The following is a 26328-nucleotide window of genomic DNA, read 5'->3' as shown; positions in this document are numbered from 1 at the left end:
TTAATGAAGAAATTATTAAGGAAACTTTAATAATGTGTTTCTTTTTCTATTTCCACTAATTAGTCCTAGTCAAATATACTGAGTTTTCTGGTATTGCGTAGGTTTCTATAGCACACTGTACAAGTGACCTGAGCTATCGATAGAATATCCTTATTTTGCCAGCTGTTTTATAGTCAAAAGATGTTGAATCTGTACTTGTTTTTTCATGTTGCATCCAGAGCTTTGGAAGAGTGTTTTGGCAGGCTTCCTGGTGGGCACAGCTCCCATTCCCAGAGTTCTTTCCAAAGCATTAAGAATGGAAATAAGCAGCTAGGAATTTTCCAGTTTAGATCAGGCTCTGTGTACGTTCAGAGAAACAGAAGCATAACCACAAGTACCAGCATAAGCCCTTAATGTAGTCAGGCTGCAACAGAAAGCAGAGCTTCATCTGGTGAAGCTGTCGTAAACTGGTCCGTGTTGACTTCACATGTTTGTCCTGACATGGTGACAAAGTGACCAAGACAGGTAAACCACCAAGAAGCTGCTTAATGTAAAGAAGGTCTGCCTAGTTAGGTTGCCTAAAATCAGAGGCAGGCTCAGTCATCTCTTAATGAGGTTTTAGTCTGAAGTAGTATTGCTTATAGGAAACTACCAAGGTCACTATGACAGAGAAAAACACTTTAGTTTTCTCTAGCCTCTTCTCTCCAGGGTGATTCCTTAGTTTGTATTGTGGAAACTGCTTGAGTAAGTGACTAAAAGAAGATAAATGGTATACAGCATCCATTTTATGGGTGCTTTTTTTCTGACAAATGCTTAAGAGATGTTCCAGAACATCTATTATTTGGGGAAAAAAATTACTAGGAAGCTGAGGGTAATACTGTGTTACAGAGAATATGATCTGGAAAAAATCTTGAGGCAGAGCATGGATGGAGAAAAAAAATAAATTAATTCCTGGTGTCTCTTTGAGGATTACACTCCAACTCTTATGGAGTGGGAAACTTTCCATCTCCTGTAATACGAGTTGGGCTGGGTCCTCAGGATATCACCGTAACAAAGCAGAGCTACAACTGGTAGTGGGCACAGGCAGATACAACAAAAACATTTTAAAAGATTTTATTGTAAACAAGAGATTTAATTGTTTCAAAGCTGTCAAATTTGCTGAGGGTAACCATATATCAAATGTCATGTAGGTTTTTCTTTTCCTAATCTTGAAGATCAATTGATGAAATGTCACAGCTACTCTGTTGTACTCCTATTTCATGGGCAGCGTAAGTCAGAAAAGAAGTAATAGCATAGACGTTAAAGAACTACTTACTATCAGAGCTATGAACAGGCAGGAATCTTGGCTTGGAGCACTCGGCTCCAGTTCCTAGAAGTACTGCATCTCATGGGGCCTGGATCTTCTTTTACTAAAAAGTTTTCCTTTCTGTGTTTTAACAGTCTTTCAGGGTTTCCTAGAACATATGCATATTTCCAGATAATTTATGCTAACTGAAAATTATGTTTCTGTAGAATGAGACATCCCTATCTCATGCACCTCTCTGAAATGAGATTCTCAGCCCTGGAAATACTATTTGCACATTGGCCATGGTCTTTAAGACAGTTAACATCTGAGCCTAAATTCCATTTTTAAATGTACTAAGAAATCTGTTTCATTAAAAATCTCAAGCCCTTGGATTATTTTCGAAAGAAAATACTCATATTAAATATATTCCCTTATGACCTTTTTTTCTTGGCTGTAAAAATGATCATTCATCTTAAATAGTAACACAGTGCCCTGCAATGCTGCGCGTTGGTGGAATGGCTCTACAATAAAGTTAAACTTCAAATGTTAATCTCTCTCTGAGCCACATCCTGTTTTCAGTTAACTGATCTCATATGGGGGAAATTTACCAGAGGAAATATGTCTAGTTTGGAAAGTACCAAAAACTTATCTTTAGTTCCTTTGTGTAATTCAGCACCTTTTCAGACAGAGGTGTAATACTTTTTGAGAAGTCTCAAAGCAAAAGAAAAGGAGCAAGCTGACAGCACAGAAGGGAGACATAGGTGCCCCTTCATACCGAAACAGAAACTGACCCATTGGTGTAAACACTGATCTTTCTGAAATTATTAACTTACACCTCTTTATATTACAAAAGCTTAAAAAGCCACCTCCAGAAATATTTTTGAAACTTTTTCAGAAACTAACTCACATCCTGGCAGCAACTGTCTGTGCAAGATTAACTTGCCATGAATTTTAACAATCCTAATGATAAGACTGAAATGTTTCAGCCGTAAGGACTACTAAGACTGTATCATACTTTTCCCATAGACTTTTAACTTTAGTTAGTACATGGCACTATGACTCTGCACTTGCAGCGTCTACAAGTACGTTTACAGCACAGAGAAGTAGAGAGAGGGAAGTGGAAATGAAGAGACTATACATGTGATTCTGCAAGTATTGGTAGGGGAAGTCTTCTCACTCACATAGGTGAATGTTGACATTTCAACTGGAAGCCTTAAAAATAACTGTAGTAAAACTGACATGCTTTTCCTCTTCCACAATTTCATTGCCAAATCTTAATAACATCCTGACTCTTAAAAAAGGTTACACATGCAGGTACCGTGGCTGTGTATGACCAGGTAATTGCACGCCCATCTTGCTAAATTAGTCATTTTCTTGTGATATGACAGCGTTACTGAACTGCACATGATGCTTTTCATCTGGTGAGATCTGAGTGTTTTATAAAAGGAAGCAAAAGTTACTGCCTCATTGCAGGGGAAGGTGGAAGCATTTAGTAGGCCAGTGGTTTACCCAGCACCACTCCGGTGATGTAGGGCAGTAAGCCAGACGGATTCCCTAAAACTGGCTCTGCAGTTGGCTCCATCAGGCTTATGTTCACTTCCCCCTATAATGACAATTTCCTTTGCATCATCATTTTTAAACTGTGAAAGCCTTCAGAAGAAAATCATGTCACTTGTCAAAAGCCTGTCTCATTCAAGGGAAAGCAAAGGAATGATTATCTGGCAAAGCGAAGGATCAAATCCTTCTTTTGGAAACAGTCTTGCATCCTGATTCCTGTGGGACTGCAGGGTGGAACTGAAAGTAGCATTTGGCCCACAGGTGAATTTTTAATAAAAAAATTGAAGAGATTGTGGACATAAATGTAGGAAACCTTTTTGACAAACTGCTTGCAAGAATGGGAATTTTATTATTAGAAATCCTAGATGCTAGAAGATGGTCATTATTTGTCTCCAAGTCCCACAAATGAACCAGCATACAGAGAAAACTGAGCAGCTATCTGCCTTAAAGAGTCCAGGTACATTCTTACTGTGTTCTGAGTGTATTTTTAATACTTCCTGTTATTTTTAATTTACCACAAAGATGGTTGAATTTGCAATCTTGAATATTTTGTATAAACATTTTACATCCTGTTTCTTGGTTATTATGGGGTTCTTTAGCCTGTATTCTGCAAACAGTGCCAGGCTTGGTGCTTATAATATCTTCACAGTACTGTATCCTGAGAAGATTCATTTTTTTGTGTGTGTATATAGACTTCCAGTATATCGTCCTGTAAGGGATAAATATATATCTTACCCAGGGACCTGGCTATCTTTTTAGAGGTTTCTTCCTTAGGTATATTTGGTTTTAAACTAAACTGCCCTTTTGAAGTCTAGAAAAATGTTTAGGTTATTCTTGCTTCGTTTGACAGCCCTTTTGAGACAAAAAGGTAGAAGTTTAATGGATTTTTTTTTCCTGGAAAATCTTCAATAAATACAGTATGTGTGTAGCAGAGGAATGCACGAAAAAGAATGATGTTATATCATACAGGCAAATATAGGAGTTGAGTCATGCAGCTGTGTGAGCAGAGTTTATGGATGGTCTTTGCTTCTTCATGAAAACACGAACGTAGCTGTTTATAACAGTGTGAGGGGAAAAAAGTTCCATAATTAATTCCAATATTTCTCTTAGCAATGCAACAAAGCACTACAGTATACTACACTTGAAGGAGGGCTATGTCTTGATGCCAGAAGCATCCTTCTCATTGATTATCCAACATAGCTCCAGTCTGTTTGGTGTTGCGATCGGTAATCTGGAATGATGGTGAGGGGGCAGCTGTTCCAGATGTGGAGCTATTACCTGTGCACACACCATGGGAAGCTCTCGGGCTGATGCTGATGAGCAATAACCGCCCCAGCAGCTTCCCTGCAGTCACAAGGCACCGGGATGCAAACATAGTTGTAAATGTAGTGGAGCAATGAGCCAAGTGAAGCATCTAGAGAACCACCTCCGCTTTTTATTTTTAATTTGCAGCTAGGACTCCCCCCACAGCGGTATTCCCCAAGTTTCTTTCCCGAGGAAGAGCTGACACATTTGCAGCTTGCAACTTTCTCTCTTCTAAGCGAATCCTGGCAGACAGCGTTACAGTGTGTGATTTCATAGTGAAATTTCAAGGGGAAAAGAGGACCTTCTGAGAGCGAAACTTTCATTTGTAGAAATCTTTACCGCGCTGCGAGCAGCCGAGAAGGTTTTGCATGTATTACCTGCCCTGTGCTAGCTGGGGGGGGTCAGTGCCGGCGTCGGGGCAGCCGGGGGGCTTCTCGGTGGCGTGCGGAGGGCAAGGCTGCGGCTCCCGGGGGCGGGGGGGCAGGGGGTCAGACAGGGCATTTTTCCCTGCCATCGTGCTCGGGGCAGGCATGATTGCTGGCTGAGTGACAGGGTCGGGTCACCGCCGCTGTGAGCGGCTGTCAGGGACAGGTCAGCCAAGCGCACCTTCCATGCCGGCTGTCCCGGGGGAATGTCCTCCCGGCGGGTCGGTGCCGCTCAGGCTCCCGAGGCCCGGGCCGCCGCCCGGAGCCGGGCCGCGCTGCCCCGGGCGGGGGAAGGCCGGCTCCCCCCGGCCCCCGGGCCGCCTTTCCTTCCCCGCTCCTCCCGGCCGGAGCGAGGCAGCAGTCGCCCAGATTCCGCCGAGCCGGCCGCCTGCATTTCCCCCGCCTGCGGCACCGCACGGCCGGCCTCCACCGGGGCAGGCACCGGCCCCGCCCCACCGCCGGCCCCTCGCCCCGCCGCCCCCTCAGGCCGCGGGCCCGGCGCCGGCGGGCTCAGGTAAGGGGCGCGGGAGGGGGAGCGCGGGCCCCGCCTCAGCCGCCCGCGGCCTGGGCGCCTCCCGCCCGCCGCCGCGCCCGGCCCCGCTGAGGGGAGACCGCCCGCGGCCTCCCCGGGCTCACGGGCCCGGCCCCCGGGGGGCAGCCGGAGGGTGTGGGGGGGCCCCCGGGGGTGCTGGCCGCCCTCGCTGCCGCCCCTGTGCCCTGCTGAGCCGGGGGTGGCGTGCCCTGGGGCTGCTGTGGTGCCGGGGTTGCCGGTGTCACCGGTGTCAGGCCCCCGCGGGTGGGCTGCTGCCCAACGGGCTCCGCGGGCACGCCAGAAGCTGGCGGCCCCCTCCTCAGCCGGGCGGCTGGTCTACCGCCTCCTCACCGGGCACCAGCCCGCCGGCTGTGCCTGTAGTGTCACTGGTTTTTAATTGATGGTTCTGGGCGGATGGGGAAGCCCCTGCAGTGGTGCTGCACTCCCCGGCACACATCTGGAGAAGCCAAGGGAATTGGCGATACCAGGCCACTGAACATGCTGTTTGTCCAGAGAGGAGTGTGTTAAATCCAGGGTGTGCCCTGTCCTGTGCCTGGCCTAGGCAGCCTTGTGCTTCATTTTTTTCAGAGACTTTATTAGTCAGTGTTGCTTTTGGTAATACTGAGCTGGGTTATTGCGTGTCAGTACCATTACGGGGAAAAAAATAGATTTATAAAGGTGTTATTGTGATGAAACTGTATACGGGCAAAAAAATGGATTTATAAAGGCATTGTGATCAAACTATATACGGGCAAAAAAACAGATTTATAAAGGCATTACTGTGATCAAACTGTACCAGGCCCCTGGGTGAAAAGCCTTCCTGAACTTCCCAAGTGACTGTGGAGACACAACAATCGTTTTTTGTTGCTTTTTCAAAAATACTCAACTGCACAGCTCTTGGTAACTAAACCTTACACTGAATGTGCATGACACCTTGGCACATGTGGCTCAAGGCGTATCTGGTAAGAGCACAAGCGTTTAAGTACTTTGTGGACTTAAGATTTCCTTTTTCGTTTCACCAGTAGCTCTGTGACTTCAGGAAAGTCACTGCAAACACATCAGTTGCTTGGTTTCTGCATCTGTGAAGCATAATCATGAATTTTGGCTGCTGGGAATTGAAGGTGGTTGGGGATTTACTCTACAGGAAATAATTGTGTGTGATGTGAACTGATGGGATTGTAGCTCTAAGATGATGGCAATATTTACTTCATCTTCCTACAAGGTAAAAAAACTCTGGAAAGAAAACCCCAGCCCCTTATTGTAATATATTGTCCATTTTCAAGTTGTGTTTGAGGGAAATTTTAAATCTGTACAGTAATTTCCTGCAGGTACCTAGTCAAACCCCACTGTGACATTTAGTCACACATGTCACTTGTAGACTCGATTAAACAGATCGCTAGGTTACTAGGTTTGGAGCTGCTCGTGGACTTTGATGCCTGATACATTCTCTCACATCAAAGTGAGCCTGTGCCTGCTTGTTTGAGCACCTATTTTTTTTCCTTATCTCTGACAGTTTACTTCAGATGGCTGAGAAAACAACCAGAGGCTCGCAGGATGTCCCTGGCTCTTCTCCTGATGAGAATGAATTTCCTTTCGGATATCCCACTAACATTTGTGAGGATGCGCCCGATCAGAAGTACCTGTGCAGCAACTGTAATAACATTCTGAAGAAAGCCCTGCAAACGCTCTGCGGCCATAGGTACTGCTCCGCCTGCCTCTCCTGGATTGTACGGTAGGTCCTGGCTCCAGAGGGTCACGCTGCTGTGGCAGAGTCTGTGGCTGCATACGCTCCCGAGAGCTGTGTCACACCGCTGTGCTCAGCAGATGAGTCTGTGGCTACTCAGCCCGCTGTGCCGCAGTCGTTTTACCGTTGAGAAGTACTTACCTGGGGTGGCGTGCAGGGTGCTCTCTACCTCCTTTTTTCCAGTGTGGAAGTCAACAGGGTGGGGAAGGCTGGATTACTGGGCTTGGCAGAAGTCAGTTTTCCTATCTGTAAGTGTGAGGGAATGATTCTGATTCAACCTTGAAGAACTAGTACTGACTTAATACTTTCACGGGACTCCACGCTCCTTTAATAAGTGAGGTTACAGGATTTTAATAAACATCTTAAAGTTTTATTTTTAGTAACTCAGCTGGGCCACTCACTACATGTTAAGGTGCTGTGCCATTCGTGACAAACCATGACAGCCATTGTCCCAGACAACCTGAAAACCAGGAGCTGGGTGGGAATTTGCTTTGATCGATTAGCTGCTTCTGTCCTACCTTTTCTTTCAACACTTACACCTTGATCCAGAGCCTTTGGAAAAGGGTATGGCTGCCCTGCAGGTGAGAGGTGAAATTGCATTGCAGTTTGAGCTTTGACGTTTTGGAAAACAGCAGCTGTCAAGATCCAGGCTGGGCTTTAGTACTGCCTAAGTAAGTCTCATGCCTGTTACTACGCTTCCTCCTGGATGTTGTTAGTAAGCTAGTTTGTGCATGCCAGTTTGCGCAGGCCCAGCTCTCATCGCAGTGTGGGCCACCTGAAAAGCTGCATCAATGCACTGGCCACATGTGATTTGAAAATCAGTGTATAATAATGTAAAAATGGGTTGAAATTAATGTGTTTGACCAACTTGCATAAATCCGTTACTGTCAATGTAGAATAAAGCCCCTTAATGAAGCAACTTAAACCACAAATTCATAAAACTGTCAGCAGAACATAACCAGAATTGTTTTATCTTCTCACTAGTTTGTCCTTACAGCACAAACAGGAAACTGGCTCAAACAAGCTAACTTGTACAGTTTGAAATCAGTTATGCTCTGGTTGGATGGATGCTTTTCTGATGAGCTTCCTGGTCTGTGTTGGTTCATTACTTGTCTGGATGCTAAATAGCACTGGCAATGAAACACCTCTGAAGTAAAGTTTTGTTTTTGACTTTTCCTCTGTAAAACTTTATGCTAAATACTTTGAGAGGAGATAAAAACCTTTTTTAGCTGCAGCAGGGTGTTAACTTCTAGAACTTAATTCTGCACCGGTTTTACTATGTCTTTGTAATTTGAAGTCTATATATCTATTTTGGGAAAATGGGCATTGTCTGTGTTTTAAAAGAGTTTAGTTTTCATGTTAACTTTCCTATGTGGTGTTTTTGCATAATTCATGAGATAAATAGGTTTCCATCTTTATTCTTTTGTATGATCTACGCTGCTCTTATTTTGCTGAAATACAGATAAGATTTATGGGCCTAGTCATAGTCTTGAGGAATAGAACAGCAGGATTTTATTTGATGTCAGTGTGTTCAAGGATTGGCGCTTTGATGATCAAGAACTATGGATTTTGAATGGAAATTACAATTCCCATGGTTTTGTTTGTGTCAGTGTCTATACAAAGACCTCCTAAACTACAGTACACCAGCTGATTGTTATTTCATTCTTCTTGTTGCCAGAAACAATAAAAATGCAATTTGCCAGAAATGTAAAGAGGAAGATCCCAGCACTTTAGGTGAGGGAAGCCTATTGGCAGAAGAAAGGGTAAGTTGTAGTTCACAGTTCATTAATCTATCATTAACCATTCTCTGGACTACTCTATAGTCATCATTGGGCTACAGTTTAGGCAGCAGTAATATAAAATGAGATAGCAACTGACAGTTACACTTTTTAACTTATGCTTTAGTTGTTTGGATTTCCCACAGTTTTTGATTTTAAAAAGTATAATGGCAGCCTTAGGGCTTTCCAAGTCTGTCAGGTTCTGCAACATATAATCCCACACTCTACCATATAATTAACTTTTTATTGTCTCAAAAGAAACTGTTGCTTTCCTACTTGTAGTAGTATGTTTTAGCTGTAATTACTATCCTTATTAAGTATCCTAGTGGATTTTCCAATCTCATACCCTTCTCTGTACCCTTCAAACTTGTTACCAGACTTACAGGTGGAGCATCCCTAGGAAAAAAAGCCAGGGTGTCAGTTAGCTGGCTAAATTGCCGGAGAAGGATTTTGACAGCCAGGTATCAGGGGAAACAGTGGAAAAACTAGAGCTGAAACGTAATAGCTGATAGAAGCTGTGCACTGGCAAATGTTTCATCTGGAATTTAGTGGTGCTGATCTCTTTTGCTGTTGTGTGATTTTCCAGGCTGACAGCTGCATTATTCTATATCCTGAATACTAACTGGGCCGTAGGGCTCAGTCCCAGCTCGTCTTTTTCCTTCCTTTCTGGTTACGTGCAGGAATACCAAGAGACACACGTTCTGTCTACATTTTTTAGGGAAAAATGAAACCCAATAGGCAGCTGGCAGTGAGGTAAAAGACAAAGTTTAGGAAGTGGCTGCAGCAGAATAATGAATCTGCACTTAATCTAGGAAAAAATCCTCCGTTCTGCAATGAATTTCCCAGTAACAGAATTTCATACATCGTGTAACCACAGATAGGTAGAGCTAAACCCTTATGAACTTTTTATTCTGTGTTGACTGTTAGTTCTCTTGTAACTTTGGGATTTCTCTGCTGTGGGATTCTCACCAAGTCTGCTGGGACTTTCTGCAAAAGCTGTGGCTGGGTTGTTGTAAAGAGGGCCCCACTCTTGCAAGCTGATCTGCCTGGGCAGATTCTTATCCCTGTTGAGTGTCCAGATGAAGTCAATCACCATGAAAGCATGAGAATCTGCCTATGTAGATCAACTTATAGCAAATGGTTGGAGTTTGTAAACAACATAAATAATGAAAATCATTTAGCGGGTTTATTCTTTATATGTGTTCCTGATAATCTTGGCTTTACCTTTGCAGTGGTTTTGTTTAGTGTTTATTGCCTATGCTATCTGTTTATGTGTTTGTATTTTATGTAAGATACCTACACAAGGAAAAGTAAGGCCCTATCAGGATGTGTATTTGCTTTATCTCATGCCATGATCTATTTCTGTGGTAACTCCCATCCCTTCCCTGTTACACTTTGGATTTACGATTCCTTCCTATGCAATGTATATGTCATTTTACCATGGTGCTGTTCATCAGCATCAGTTACTGAGCATCTGCATCTGTCACGGAAGTCAGAGGAGTGGGGGCATCCTCCCAAGCCTCTGCTCACACCCTGTCTGCTGTCACTCATGAGCTTGGCTTAGAGGACAGTTCTCTGCTCTGAACTGAACACAAACCACTCGTGGCTGTGTTACGAGTAACTGTAGACCCTGGTCCTGCTGCCGAGGCCCAGCCTTAGCTGGAGAGAAAGAACTGCTGGATTTATCCTGGGAAGCTTTTAGTCAGATGGATCTGTTTGTTAAACTTGTTGCTAGTTGATCTTCCTGCTCACATGAGTTGTGGACCAGAGTCCTCCTGTAGCTGGAGGAAGCCATGAGATAGACATTGTCTGGGTCAGAGTGCCAAGGGGAGTGCGTCTGGCAGGGGTTTTTGGATGGGATATGGTAGGACACAGCCAGCTGGGGGGCAGGCAGGTCTGGGCAGGTATGTGTGCCACAACAGCCACTCGTGATCAACATCAGCAGCACCTGCATCAACATCTTCCTTTGAAATAGCTAAAATGAAAGAAGGGAGATGTGCAACTGCAATATATCAAATCAGAAATATTTTCTCTTTGACCTGGAGCACTTCAATGTCAGTGAGAGTCGTTTCATTTACTGTATGGGGGTCTGACTCAGGTCCCTAAAGAAGTTCTGTGCAAACTCATGTGCCCAGGTAAGAGGGCAGAGGTTCAGGTGAATATTTAGAAGCAGTGGCCTGTGCAGATAAAAGAAGATACGAGGATTTCCTGCCTTGTTTTTTACCCAAATAGTGTCTTTAATGATTTAGCAACTACAAGTGTGAAAGAAAAAGCACAGGGAATGCACAAAACAGTAAGAAATGCATGTGCTGCTGGGACTGACCCTGTAGTTCAGTATGTTTCAAATGATCTATTTTGTAATGTCAGGAAATTCCTGGAGTTTTTCTGTTATGACACAGGAGGAAAAAGCCACCATGTGCCTGATAAATTGAATTTCTTCTTTTTGATTTTGCTCATAAATTAGACTAGAATGTTTTAGAGGATGAGGCTGGGGTGCTGTCACTAATTGTACGTTGATTGCTAGCTTAGTGCATAAACTCTTCCATGTATGCAGGTGGAGCCATACATGGTTTTGTACACCCTACATGATTATTTTTTAATTCCTTGTTTGTGGAGTTGTTTGCAGTTTGTGTGCAAAGTTCTGGAATTTGCTTGCAGGTTGAGATTAGGAAATTAATTTCAGTGAGACTCTTCATATGGAAATGTAACTCATTACTATTCGTAGCATTGGCTGTGCTGCTTTTGTGTGATTTAATACGGCAAATGTAGGTAAGTACAAACATCTTGTATCTAGATTAAAAAAACACAGGAATGTTGATTCTGATAATTGTTTGCTTATTTTTTTAGCTCCTTGTGTAGAATTTCAGTAACTTTATTGAAATGTGGGCATAATTTGTAAATGCTTTCCTGCCTCTATTTTTAAAGCTTCCCACCCCCCAGTTCTTTCCTTGCTCTGTGTTGTTACATGGGAAATCTGCAGTCCTCCATATTGTGTACTTAAGAGTACCTAAAAACATGCCAATAACTTTAATAGGGCTTGTTCTTGTGTCAGTTTTGATTGTGCAAGATGTAATAGTAAAAGTGTGTAGTGTTTCATAATTTACATGGTAATTGTACAGTTCTTCATGGTTAACATAATGAAAAGATCTACGTAGTGCAAAAAAAACCCCACTCACATATGGTTCACATTTCTTTAGTACACAGTGCCATACTAAATGGAAACAGCCATGGTCTGAGAAATGTACTCTCACTGCAGAACAGTCTCAAGTCCTCTCTGCAGCACGTTTAGGAGGTGTTAATGACTCCGATAATGAAACGCATTCTTTAAGCATGGCACATGGCAGCACCCTATAGTTCGGGTCCTGTCAGCACATTCATTGCATGTGACATATTTCAGGCTTCCGTGAAAAGAAACTTAAAATAATAGCTGTAGTTGGCTAGGCCTGTTTTCAGGAAAATTATATCACATCAAATAGTTTATTCTTGAACTGTAAGAAAGAAATTATTTCATAATTATTGGGGCTTCTACTACACTAAGATTAACTTGATAGGTTAGAGAGTCTTATGGCAGTACAATAAATTAAAAAAATAATAAGGGATTTATCAAGATCTGCAATTTCGATAAAGTCACTTTATTCCTATGTCAAGAATGCATGCTGGAGTACTTTCTGACCAGTGTTTTTTTTCCTTACTGTGTTTACTTTCCAGGCTTTTGGTGATGCTGCCATTAATAATGAGATTTCTGAACTAAAAGTACACTGTGTGACCCTTGGATGCAGTTGGTCTGGTACCATGAAAAATTTTGAAGTATGTTTAAAGGCAGTTTATCTAAATTAACATGCACTCTTACTTGAGTGGGGACAGAAAGACAATGAAACTGAGTTCTCAGCAAACACAAATTAAGCATCGTGATTAGAATCAGCGAAGGTATCATGATTTATGCCAACAGGGTATCTAAACCCACGCTATTAACTTCAGTAGGGCTTTGACTAAATCCAGAACTTCATGAATGACTGTGAAATTAATGTTGCACAAATTTACATCAACTATGATTCTTTTTTCCCTTGGGTTTACTTATTATTTACATGCAAAGATAGTACAGGCCAGTTTTGCTAGACCAGAATACATCCGACTCCAGAACATTGTTATGGGCAGTATCCTTAGTATGTTTTTATAAGAGTAATAATTTCCTCCTGCTTAAATTACTCCTATTGATTGAACGTGTTCACCATTGTTTTCAGACTGATGTGAAATGCCCCAGGTAAAGTATTTAAATAGGCAAGATTTGTGAACCTGCTATGCAAACTAGAACAATGAAAAAAGGCAGATAATTCTGATACTAAAAGGCAGATAATTCTGATACTAAAGCAGCTCTATTTTGGTCCTCTGGTGTAGGAACAGAGGGTCTTTCTGCATTTGTTACAGGGAGTCCTCTGTGTACCTGGTGTGACTGTGTGTCTGATAAGCATCTGAAGTGCTGCTGCCTTTTCTTTGCTAATTTTGCACAGATTTTCTGTTTGAGCGTATTCTTCTTTAAGGAAAAATTCACCCCGTTTGCTTAGTTTCATGGTTTTGAGAATTGGAGCCCCTCTCAGCATGAATACATGGCAAAATTGATTTGAGATTTGGGCGTGTGATTGAAATTGGCATTTCTGAGCCTGTTCTGTAGGGGACAGCCATCTCCCTTTAAAGACAAAATCAGTTGTGACACAGTGTCTACAGAAGCTTCAGGAAAAGAGGTCAGAGTAAACAGTTTTTATTGCAATATTGTGTTTTTAAGAATCTGAAAGTAGACCTGTTGGATGTTATGAAAGCAGTAATGCTGATATTTTTCCTTGTTGAGAAGAGAGGGTGCAAATATTGAAAAGGAAAAGTTTTAAAAGCTATTCTGAACATAGGTAAGGATTGTGTCCTAATTGTTGCATAGACGGCGTCGGATGTCCATTCTTTTATCCTATGCAAAGATGTCAGCAGACTAACCATATTCATCCTATCAGACAGAGCAGGATGGTCTTAGTGCTCAGAAAAACCCACCCCAAACCCCACAAAAACCCCCCCAAAAACCACCCTGAAAAAGCCCTGGCTACAAGTTAGGGATCTTCTAATACAAGGAAAAAAGCTGGGACCAGGATCATGGTATTTTCAAACAAAAGCACTAGAGAAGAGACAGTTCAAGGGAAACCTCATATTTAAATTTTTCAAAAGTTTTGTTGCGGTTTTTTTTTTAAGTTAAGAATTGACAAAAATGCCCCAGTAAAGTTGGTGAATTTTTCACAAGTAATCTGAGTAATGTTGTGGAGTGGGACTTTACCTAAGTTTAGAAGAAATGCAAAGCAAAGATATAGGTTGGCAGAATGGAGACTATTTATAGATTTGTAATTTTTTCCTTTTTTTTATCTAATTTTTATCCCTTATTTATAGATAAATGTGATAAATTCAGTTCTCATTTTGGTTTATAACTTTTTACTTCCAGGAGCATCAGAGCTTATGTGAATATGCTTTAATCCCTTGTCACACTGGTTGTGGACACATGGTGATGAGAAAGAAACTTGCAGATCATTTGGAAAATGGATGTGTTAATAATGTGACAATGTGTCAGAAGTGTAAGCGGAGCTTATCCAGCAGTGAATACCAAGTAAGAACAGTTCTCCGTTTCAAATGAGGGCTTTATATTAATGGTTTAAATAATCGATCATGACGCTTTTCATTCTGATTTGTGAACGCTATTGCACTTGGAGAATATTTAGTTTTCCTGCGTTTGCTGATTTTTCCATGCATGTGTTGGAGGGAAAAATGAGCTTTGTTTGAGAGTTTGCTTGTGATGTTACAACAGAGAGGGGAAATATCTGTGTGCTCATCCAGGACTTGGGCAGCCCATGTTTTAGCTCCTGTCTCAAAGCACGTGTCCCAGTACGAGACAGGTAAGAAGCAGAACACAGACAGTGGCAGGGAAGAGATCTTGAAAGTGGCTGTAATTTTATTCAAAATAAAACTGCCCACAAACTCATAAGGCAGGATTTTGTCAGATAGTATTTCTATTAGGTGTAACTCTCCACGTTTGCAGCAGTGACCATGTGGACCGGGAAGACCGTACTCTGAATCTGCCGCAGATTTCTCGGTGACTATTTAAACATATTTTTGTTTAATTTATAATTTTGTATTTTGTATATTTTATTATATTTCTGACTTTTAATTTGTGTTTCCTAATGTTGTGACAGGGACTTGTGAAATCTATGTGTATATAGCCTGCACATATATGTATATACACAGGGTAACACTAGCCTGTCCCCAGCATTTGCTCAAAATCCTCTTTAAAACAATTTTTTTCTTTTTTTCATAAGTTTGTAGTTGATCATCAAACTTCTAAGTTTATGTTACCACACCTGTTGCATTTTTTCTTAAAAGTAAAGACTTTCTTAGTCAATGCTCAAAATTATGATAGCAGGGCAACGTTATGCATTACTGACTTGCAGATTTTAAGTGCCTTTATTCATTCATTTTAGCTTAAATAAAAGGTGCTGTTTATTTTCCCACGTTTTTGTAGATGCAGCATGGTCCAGATTCTGGGAGTGGTCTGAGGGCATAAAGGGAGCTAATGGAAACTATTCTGTGTTGGTGAAGAAGGAAATGGTGTGGTGGGGCAGATAGAAATGATAGAAAATTCTCTGTTCTTATACGAAGAGATTGCCAGAGGTACAGCTTCCATGGCTCACTTCTCAGCCTTATAATGGAGGTATATCATCTGTTGTTTAGGATGTTTAATTAAAAACTCCTGGAACAAAGCAATAGCAGCATGAATGAGAGATGCCCCATGCTAACACTGCTGTGTGTGTTTCCATTTGAAAGCTCTGAAAACATTCTCATCCCTACCACACCTAACTTCAGACCCTGTGGGCTCTATTATAACAGAAAATGTTGCTGGGGCAACACTCTTTTGGGGTGTAGCATAATGAATATTGTACCCTCCAGATGATTTAAAGAGAGTAATTGCCAGCCTTGGAGTTTTGTCCTGGAATATTAAGACCTACAACGTGGCAGGAGGTTTGTGAATATCTCAAAAAGCCTGAAGTAAATAGCAGTGGATAGCTTAGCAAGTCATAACTGTCATGAATTTATGCCTTTCCAAATACTGAGCTGTGAGATTTAATTGACAGGGGGATAACAGTCCTTCCAGGGTAAGAATAAGGTGCTTTTGCTAACACATACTTCTTGGGAAGCTTTTGCACGTGCTCTTTATATCTTACTAACTCTTACAGGAGAGAAGAATATCTGAACCTAGGCACAGTTTTACCAGTGTTAAATCCAGTGTATGTTTCGGGGAGACAGTAAATACCAGAAGGTGGCAACACTTAATCCCTTTCAGCCTTCTGTAAGTGCACTAGGCAGGCTGGAAGAGGAAACCTGAGCTGTGCAAGTGTTCCCTGAGCACCTTTCTCTTTTCAGAGGTCTGTGATACTGCAGATCCACCTCAGTAGGCTTCATTTGCCTGAGATGAAGAACTGTGTTGCTCCCACTCGTTCTGGTTAGCTATTATGTAATTAATTTTCTGGCTAGGAAACCTTGGCAACCACACAGGGGATTTGCCTTAAGATGTTGATTTTTCTGTGCCTCCCTTAGTTAGTATTTGTCGAATTAGAATTTTGCTGGTTACGTGATCTGCTTTATTAAATTTGCAGTTACGTGGCATAAGGATTTTGATTATTTGTGTGCATTCCATGTATCTGTAGTTCTCTGGGAGCAAATAGTAAGTTTTGTGCACTGCTCTCACTCTTTCCATCTTTGCCATTCAGTTACTGGTTTTGTGATGCTTGCATTTCTGTATTTTAAATAAACTTCTCACCAACCTCTGTCCCCCTCAAGAAATCGGTAATCTGAAGGAGTCACATAGCAGAAAGGAAGAAAATAAAGGCATGCTTTGTGCAATAGCTAAGATACAGGGTATTAAAAGAACGAGTTAGAGAGTGAGAAGAAACTATCACTGTATTTCTGAGGATCAAAAGAGAAACCTCAGGACTCTTTGCAGGGGAGACTTGAAGGTTGCTGGAATGGCTTTATCAAAAAATTTCTAGACTGCTATAGGAAGTGTACTGGCATGCAAAGAAAGGTGTTTATAAATACTAGAGACAGCCCGCCTGAACTGCATGAACTGAAAGCTGACAGTTGCTGTCTTGAATACACACTTTACAGCTGCATGAACCAATGGCAGGAGGATTACTTTACCTTTCTTGGAGCCAGAAACGGCAGGAAGTCTCATGTTAGCAGTAATGCATTTTGCATTAGCACATTGTGATGGAAAATTTGGATTCCAGCCTTCAAAATGTCAATAAGCAGGATGCAAGAAGGGTCTGCATGTTAAGCAGACTGTGAGGTCAATGCAAGAGTTTATATGTGGGTTTCCTGTATGTTTGCTTTCTGTTCTGTAATCCACCTGCATGTCATCACATATATACATGTCTGTCTGTGTGTGTACGCACATAACTGTGGTTAGAACTGGGCAAGACCTGTACATTGCCAATCTTGTATCAGATTTCCCATGGTTAACCTTGCAAAGCATCTGTAAGTAGTTTCCAAAAGCTCTGGGCCCCGTAAGTGAAAGATCACACTTTGTACTCTCACTTAACAGGTATCACATCTGGAGATCCGTCACCGAGCATGCCTGCTGGGCTGAGAGGGAGAGTAATCAGCTTAGAGGCATAGCTGGAGAAACCTCTTGAGCCTGCAATTCATTGTACAGGGGACAGCAGTAGCTGCTTTTAGCAGATGTGCTTCAGTCCCAAATTTCTGAACGTTATTTCCTCTAAAAAGAAGCCAGAGAACTTGCAGCCTGTCGTGTATTGAGGCCCAGAGCAGGCACTCTCTGGACGGGGGTACAGGATTTTGCACCATGGGGAGCTTGTAGTGCTCCTGAGGAAGTTACCCTTCCTTAAATCCACACCTTCCAGGAAGAAACCAAGAAACATACTGTAAACTTTTTCTTCCATAACACAGACTTTCTTGTAGAAAAGTCTGCCAAATTCCCGAATTTCTGTAAAATGGGAATAGCATTCCCAAATACAAGCTTTGTTTCAAAGACTCCTAGGTAGGTAAAGATGCTCAGTTATTTTAATAACGTACTGAATTGTTTTCTTCTTGTGCTAATGACAGGAACATTCATGTGAAGACAGTTTATGTAAGGACCAAAACCCTGTGCAAACAGAAACACCAGCAAAGGAGAAGGTAGGTAAAAGATGAGTGACTGCAGTACAGCTTTATTTCAGTTAATAAAAGTATCACTTGTTCATTTAGATTAAATAAACATCTGAGAACATCTTTAGATATGGCAGTTGTATCTAGGCACTTTTTAAACCCAAACATAGCTCTGCTGGCTATTTTCTCTTCCCCGCTCTCACAGTTAACTTTGTTGAATTATCTTCTCAATTAATCTTACAAAAGTGGGGAAGTGTTTATTTCCTTTCAAATATCCAGGGAGACCTACATGAGCAAAAGAGGAGTATGCTGTATAACAGTGCATTTAGAGAGACACACTTCTGCTTATGGAGGGGGTCTAAATCTGAAAGTCAGTCAGAGCTTTTGCCGTTCATTCCCAGGACGTGCTGCATGACACAGCTCTTCTGTGAATTCTTTAAGAAGAGGAAGAGAGCTGGAGCGGCTGTGTGCATGGTGTAACCCCCTGTGGTGGGCCACTTTACTTACTGGCATCTTATTTATGAGAAGTTGTTACTGGGGAATCACTGTGGTTTGTTAAATGATGTTATATCATTATGTTAGATGGACATTTAACTGCCAGGCTGCATGCAAGAAGCATGCAATCAACCACACCCTTGATTGATTTACCAATGAGTTTTCAAAGCTGGTTGGACAATGTAAGCTGCGGTAATGCCTTGACTTGAATTAACCTGATTTGTAGCTCCTGGGATTGTGCCCTAGTTGTTTATAGGTAAATAAAAGCATCCCTTTCAACTGGTGTTTGATTATTTTGTTTACTTTTTTTTTTTTCTCCCAACAGAACCGCTCTACACCTTTAATCAACAAGGATGGATGTCGTTTTTCTGAAGTAGGCTGTTCATTTAGGGTGAGTGAAATGGCTGCCTTCAGGAAGGTCTCAAGTGGTGCACAACTCAGCACTGTGCCTTCGGTCTAGCCAGCCTTTTGTGTTTGAGGTAGTAGGCCTTGATTTAAATAATATCTTTAGGAAAAGAGGAAAAGTCTACCCACTTTTAGTAGACCAGCAGAGGTGGTGTTGGAACTGCCATGGTCGCACCGTGCATGTAAGGTGCAGTTCAGCCAGTGATACTCTGTATCCTGCACTGTACATTCACTTCAGATAAAAATAGATGTTTGTTACAATTGTGCTGGCTTATCAGGTACGCTGTTCTATGCTGTTTCAGATATTCCCTTCAGGGTAACGCCTCTTAAAACAGTAACGGGTCACCTTTGCATTTTAGTTGGCGTCTGTTGCCATGTCTCATCTTTTGTGCACAGTATATGTGTTAAATATTGGCTTATTTGAGAATCTTGCTGGGACTCTGCCTGGCATCCCATTTAATACAGATATTGTTCTTTTTGTGTAGCATGTGTACACATGTGAACACATAGCCTTATTAATGATTAGAGGGCTTGTTACTTTCCCTCTCTCCGTGTCTCCTCTGAGAGCTGGCTGCTATGTGGCTGGGACGGTATCTTGCAGTTTTTCTACCTCTGTCTCTCCCAGGAAGTTAAAGGGGATGTTGTTTGATTTGGCCCCAGGCCAGTTACAGTAGTTGTGTGAAGAGTGTGTTGACAGTGTTGTCTTCTTACAGGGAAGCAAAGAGAAGATAAAGGAGCATGAAAAAACTGCAGTTGGGGCCCACATGCTGCTTCTGCTGCAGCACATTAAGCAACTGAAGGCAAGCTTGTGCACTGCTGCCAAAGCTGCACATGGTTTCATCCCACAGCCAAAACTGAATGTGAATGGCGCAGGAAAAAGCATCTCTGATCTGCAGATCCCAGTAGGGCTGGAAATCAACGGGGACCTGGAAGTAGACTGTTTCCCTGGATCTTCTGTTTCTGAAGATGAATCTGTTCTGCAACAACTTGTGAGAGAGAAAGTGATTTCTGAGCTAGAAAATAAGCTACATGTGTTTGAGAATATTGTGGCGGTGCTCAATAAAGAGGTAGAGACTTCTAACTTGGAAATCACAGCCTTTCGGAGACAGAGTGAACTTGATCAAAATATAATACGAGGCCTTGAGCTGAAGGTAAACAGTTATGATAAGCACTGGATGTGTGCTTGTTCTATAGATAATGAATATTTACATAGTGAGAGGTGCTGTAGAGATCAGGACAGGGATGGGCACAGGAATTTGAGCTGTGAAGTGTTAAGTTCTGGACACATCTACAGGATCCTTTTGGTGTTCTGGGTAAATTTCTGAATGGGGATCTCAAATATTTGTTATCTAAATGTGTGTTTAGGTGCCCAGGTATTCCTGAGAGTTTTGAATGTCAGAGCTTGCCATGATCAGACTGTGAGCAAGCGAGACAGTTATTTAATTGACTGATCCTCTTAAAGCAGCATTACACCTTGAGGACCAAACAACCGTCTATCCAGTTGTTTGCCTTATGTATTAACGCATAACTGTCACTTAAAAAAAAAGTAAAAGGAGACCCTTCAGAATGTGAGGACTCCAGAACAATTCTGCTACTTCTGCAGCAGAACAGCCTGGAGAGAGGGGGTTGATTGAGAACTGCTCTGTTTTTTCTAGATTGCAGAGTTGCACCGGTGCCTGACGCAGAAGGATGCAGGCCTGAGCAGCCTTCATAAGAGTCTTCTGTTCTCTGAGCAAGCTTCCTACGACGGGGTCTTTCTGTGGAAAATAACAGATGTTGGCAGGAAGTTACAAGACTCTGTGACTGGAAGAACAGTCAGTTTGTATTCACCAGGTAAAACACATGACATATATGTGTGTTAGCAGAACCCAGTCCTTTAGAAAACTCACTTATTTCCTACTTATTTCTCTAGAGTGGTGCTTCTTTCTGCTCATGTGGACAGGAGTTTTTTTTTAAAATAGCTCCTTAAACTAAGATGCTGTTTATGCAAAGACGTCAGGCTCTCTGCCTCTAAATCAGGGCAGCTGTGATGTGCTTTTCCAGAGAGTTGTGTTCTGTTCTGGGCTTTCGTTTTGCATTTTGCCTTGCACTGCAGCTACTTGCCCTGACATGTGCTGGATCCATCTCTTCTAACCCCAGTTTGGTGCCTGATGGTACTGACTGGCTTTCTGCTGCAGTTTCCCTCTATATGAAAAGTAATTTGATTAGGTAAAATATGCTTGTGCGTCTAATAATAGGTAATTTTCACCAAAGTGTGAGGCACTAAAAGTATTCCAGCCACTGGATTTTCATCACTTATAATCTCCAGAGTGTACTGATTTGTATTTTCTGATCTCTGTGATAGCAAAACCCATTATACATTATCTTTTCCCCTATGCCAGAACACTCATTATGGGTTTTTTTTTTCCAAAGGATGCTTTACTAACGAAGAGTTCTGATTTTCAGCTTTCTACACTGCAAAGTATGGATACAAGGTCTGTCTGAGGGTTTATCTGAATGGGGACGGGACAGGCAAAGGAACCCACGTGTCCCTGTTCTTTGTTGTCATGAAAGGAGACTATGACGCTTTGCTCCCATGGCCTTTCAGACACAAGGTAAGAAGGGCAACCTTTTTATATCTGATCCCGGCATAAACCCACTTCTCCAGGTGAACACAAGGGGACGTTTTCTCTGGAGTTTAGTGGAAGTTGGCAGTGCTTTCCCGTTTTCCCCTCTGATGGCTGCTAGCTATACTGCAATCCTGAGTAATAATTTGTCTCTGAATGGAGTGACTTTACACAGGGCAAGCTGCTCCTACCGACATTCCATGTGCTGCCTTGCAGGATTTTCAGACACCAGAATACTGGTGTTTGATATATCCCAGCCTGTGTCCACCTGGGCTAAAGCCAGAGACCTATTTTTTCCTGGCTCTTGCTCTATCTTACATAGATAATATCAGTTTATGAGGGGATTATGGTTTGCTGCCTGAAGCACAAGTGTTGGAAATGTGCGGTTAGAATTCTACTTCAAACGTGCCATAGATGTCTTCTGTGAGCCTGATCTTTTTTTTTTTCCCCTCATTTTGTAAGTGCAGTCTGATAATGGCAATGATGGTTAGAAAAGCAGTGGAAGTAAGCACAGGGTTCTGTCTCTGTTCTAGCACTTGCCCCTGTGTGGTAATAGTTCTGTAAGCTTTTCGTACAAATAGCCTTACCACCATTTACTGGCCAACAAAAATAGAAATCAAAGTTCTCAATCCTCACTGGATTAAAAAATTAATACATACATTTCACGTTTAGAGCTAAAGAACGGTGAGTTAATGAAAGTAGTAATGAGATGGGGAGATTCTATACTGATATTTAGGTTGTGCCTTTTATGTATTTGCGTACAGGCAACTGAACTGTTCCTTTTGATTCCAAACCACAGTAACAGAATGAATGTAATGACTGTAACCAAACTCAGAGGGTTTAAGTTGTTAGGAGAGAAAGGAAAGAAAAGTCTTTGGGCTGTGCAGTTCTCTACCAAGAAATAATTCCTTACTTTATTTAATTTTGCCTTACGGGTGGCAAAGTTTTAAATACTTCATCTGGAAACTGTTACAGTCTCCCTTGTTCATATTAACTGACCTTTCAGGTTGCAAAACGTTCGTTGTAATTTGTATTTAGGTATTGATAGAGCATCCAGCTGCTTTTGCAGCACGTTTTCACTTCTGTCTCTGACATTTTCTGGTTTATTTTTCAGTTCAGTAACTCATCATTGCTGCATTTTGTTTTTCAGGTTACATTTATGTTGCTTGACCAAAATAACAGGGAACATATTATTGATGCATTTCGCCCGGACTTGACTTCTGCTTCATTTCAGAGACCAGTGAATGATATGAATGTTGCAAGTGGCTGTCCCATGTTCCTCCCTTTGTCCAAATTGCAGTCACCTAAATATGCCTATGTGAAAGAAGACACGCTTTTCCTTAAATGCATTATAGAAACAAATTAGTATAACTTGAAATATGGCTGTCTGGTAAATCACCCAGTGAATTTCATTAGTTTACAAGAAAAAACCCCACACACATCAGCTTGAGACCTTGTATTAGTTTTCATGTGCACACAAAATCAGAGAGCCTGAGCCTGTGCTCGACTGAGTTAATTCACATCAGCTGCAATCTGCCTGCTCGAGTTAGCTACTGCTGAGCATGCCGAGTACTTTGCCCAGTGCCCCACGGAGTACGCTACTGCGAGTGAGAACTGTGATTATTTCATCAGCACAGCCGATACTCCCGCTTTAGATGTAGGTTACGGTCACCCCCCAACCCCGCAGATGCACTTGTGGAACAAGGCACCATTCTTTCTCACACCTGGCCACACCTGGCCCTGGTGTGGGTGTCATTCTGCCTAGGGAGGGCGGCCCAAGCTCCCTTCTAGCACCCTTGGCTTTGCAGGTTTCTGGGGTGCCAGGGCTGAAGCTGAGCTTTCCATTCCTCCTGCAGCGTGTGCCGCTCCCTTTCCCGGGGGTACGAGGCGAGGACCTGTCAGACTGCGCTGGCTGGCAGCCATCCTGTGGGATTTTGGCTGTTCCCCCACCAGGGACAACGGCAGATTCCTTCCCCTGAGGCACAGATCGGGTGTCTCTGTTTGTGCCTATTGATGACCTTGAAGGCAGTGAGTTGTGGATAGCATTTGTAGCTTGAATTCCTTATACTGGATGATTTATTTCTTGCTATTTATTTTAGACCTATATTTATGCGCTCTGTAAAAGAGGCGTTCTATTGCATCAGCGATCGGTGACCAAATTACACTGTGCCTTGGGGAAATCACCTCTGGTATTTCAGGAGTTGTTTGACTTTCCCATTTCAGATATTGAGCTCTGAGGGTTGTTAACCCCTGGGAAGTCCAGAGCTGCCAGTCCAGGTCATGGTAAGGACCCCTCAGTAGCTTTGTTTTAAAGTGTTCTGTTGCTTCCTGAACCTTCAAGGCAAGTGACTTCCTAGAAAATACTGATCTTTTTTTTTATTGCTTAGTTCTTTTTATGTACTCTGATGTTTAAGTCTTTTCACATGCTAAAATAGAAGTAACTGCTAGAATTTTTTATTTTTTTTTTCAAAAATAGAGGTAAGGAATTAATTTTTTTTATAAGCAAATCAAGCTCAGAAATATCTGGATGTGTGTGAAGTTCAAATGCTATGCCTTATTCCCAGAGACCACCGAGCCTCGCCCTCTTTGTTCCCTGCTTAACCACCAGCTAACCAGGATGAGTGGAGTCGAGCTGGGGTTTGGTGCAGTGGTTTCTGAACTTCCAGCAAACTTGTGTCGCAGCTCAGCTTGAGCTGTTCCGCAGGACGGGTGGGACAGCAGTGGTACCACCAACCCAAGGGCCGAGCTTGCAGACAGAGGCAGGTGTGTACGTACAAGTGAAGGGCCTTTATGCAGTTCCTTCATTCATTTCTCCTTCGTGGTATCTCCCAAGTCCCAATTGAAAACACAAAGCCGACAGACCATGCTGTGCCCACTGCGTGAGAAGGGAAAGGAGAAACTGTCCACTTACATTTTGCAAACCATGGGAACGGCAGCCGGCGAGCAGAGCTGGTGAAGTGTTGTGTGTTGGGACTAACCTCCAGCCTGACTGCCAGCATATGAAGAGATTTGCCAAATCTCTGATTTCTATCTTGACAGCATCCTTTAAAATAATTAGTTGTGATGAAGTATCAAATGTCAAAAAAGCCCCACCCCATAAAGAAATACCGATCAAGTTTGGTTGGGAAGGAACTGAATATTCTTTGCTGTCACACACACACACAGTCTCTCTCTGTCTTTTTCTCTCTTCCATGTTTAAAATGTTCTTTCAGGGACAGAAAGTTATTTTTCCAGTAATGCCCTAGCCCCCGTAACCACACTGGAGTAATAACGCCTCAAAATATTACACTTGTCATGGCTGTGTAATTTTAAGTGCTGTATTTATTACAATCATTCATATTTTCTTACAATTTTATTTATTTCCTAAATAAAGCTCACTACCTTAAAAAAGGCTTGTGTGTTATTTTCACTGGAAAACAGGGAATTGAGCAACTTGGGGACAGGATGATAGCCGTTTGCTATTGAAACAGCTCACTGATTTTTCCTGTAGTAGCACCGAGCCGGTTTGCCCGGCATGGGGCCCGGCCGTGCTGTGCGCTGCCCGGTGACCCAGAAATAACCAGTCCCTGTCCCAAATTGCTGATGATGCCGATGGTCAACCGTGGCGCTCAGGATGCGGTGCCTTGCCTGTGGTCCTGCAGGATCTCGGTGGAACCTTTGGGACCAAACCCTAAAGCATCTCTGCTCTCACATCAGTGCCGTCACGACAGGGTCAGCTTTTCTTTGCCTGGGGAAGCTGGTGTGTTTGTATGGAAGGTGCAGCACCCAGGACATGGGGTTTTGGCCTGGAAAATTGGAATGAAGGGTTTTTACCCCCCACCAGCTGGGCTCATCCAGAGGGATGTGGGCACGGGGAGGTGAGAGTGGGTGATGGCAGCACAATCTGGCACAGCAAACCGATTTCCAGAGCCTCTTCCGGCTACCGCAGCCAGGGAGGGAGGCGGCAGCTGATTGTAAAAGAATTACTGTGGATTAAGATAGTGGTCAGCTCTGCCTGGTTGCCAGGGGAATCGGAGTCGCTCCATACCTGTGTAAGCTTTCCTGGGTCCTCGCTGGCCGTGGAGCTGCTTTTGCACTGGGGGTTTTTAATCAGCTGCTTTTATCGTAGTGGGAATTGACTTCCCAGGGAAGCTCGGCTGCCTCTTTGCTCCACTGTCAAGTTTTTTGTGCAAAATCCTTTTCCACGTAGAGCTGTTATTTCATAAAAATAATTAGGAAGGTTTTTCTTGAGAGACAGATGGAGGAGGGGGGATGTGAGTAAAACCCATGTGTTGATGAGAGCTGAGGGAAGAGAATGTGTGGGAGAGAATACGTGAATGTGTGTGTGTGCAAGAGAGAGTATTTATGTGTATGTGTCTGCACTGAGAGAAGCAAAAATAAATGTGTGTGCGTATGTGCATGTGCAGGCTGAGAGAGACACCCAGCAGAGAGCGAACGACCTGACACTTCTGTGCTTCTCTCTAGTGAGATTCTACCAGGACTGATCACACTGATTTTCTTCAAATCCCGCACACAGACAGGATTTCACTGATGGCAGGAGGTCAGATCGCACCAGAGCAGCACAAGCTGCAGGGAAGCAGAAGCATCGACACTGGCCACATATGTACCCTGGAGAAAGGATGTGACGCAGCGGGGCTCTGGCCATCCCGGTGTGACCAACACCAGCCCGTGCCTCCCCGCCCTGGACATGGGAACACATCTCCGGCCTGGATGGCAAATGTCTGTAAGGGAGGAGGTTCATTGCCAGCTCTGCTGGTGGGACAGACGGCCCGTTGATGTAACCCCATCCCCGGGATGGGACAGGGATGAAGCACTGCTCGTTTACAGCAGGTAAGAAGCTGAAGCAAGGTGAACCACCGTGAAAATTGTGAAAGTGGCATGTTTCTTGCAGGCTCTCTATAATGAATGGAAAGGTTTTGTGGTTGCTGAGGGCCTGAAAAGCAGCGGGGCACCCTGGAGCCACAGGCTGGAGGCACGGGCTCCTGTGAAGGAGCATCACGGGCTGGATGAGCAGGACCGGGCTCACCTCAG

At 42.9% G+C, this 26328-nt stretch overlaps 1 protein-coding gene across 6 annotated transcripts; it reads left to right on the top strand.

The window, feature by feature from the left end:
* Positions 1-2981: 2981 nt before the first annotated feature.
* Positions 2982-24687, top strand: TRAF1 (TNF receptor associated factor 1). 6 transcript variants are annotated; one of them, XM_055720569.1, is made up of 11 exons: positions 2982-3278; positions 6597-6815; positions 8506-8590; positions 12314-12412; positions 14079-14240; positions 17750-17821; positions 18612-18677; positions 19405-19842; positions 20347-20524; positions 21137-21285; positions 22448-24687. In XM_055720569.1, the coding sequence occupies exons 2-11, from the start codon at positions 6607-6609 to the stop codon at positions 22661-22663; spliced, it is 1674 nt and encodes a 557-aa protein (XP_055576544.1). In that variant the 5' UTR covers positions 2982-3278; positions 6597-6606; the 3' UTR covers positions 22664-24687. The 6 variants fall into 6 exon arrangements, with proteins under 6 accessions (XP_055576544.1, XP_055576542.1, XP_055576541.1 ...); XM_055720567.1 differs by lacking the exon at positions 2982-3278 and adding an exon at positions 4333-4487; XM_055720566.1 differs by lacking the exon at positions 2982-3278 and adding an exon at positions 4596-5065.
* Positions 24688-26328: the final 1641 nt, after the last annotated feature.

Source organism: Falco cherrug, chromosome 9 (assembly GCF_023634085.1).
Source record: "Falco cherrug isolate bFalChe1 chromosome 9, bFalChe1.pri, whole genome shotgun sequence".
Taxonomy (NCBI): Eukaryota; Metazoa; Chordata; class Aves; order Falconiformes; family Falconidae; genus Falco; species Falco cherrug.
The sequence above is the reverse complement of the archived record's forward strand: the minus strand, read 5'-3'. Positions and strand labels throughout refer to the sequence as shown.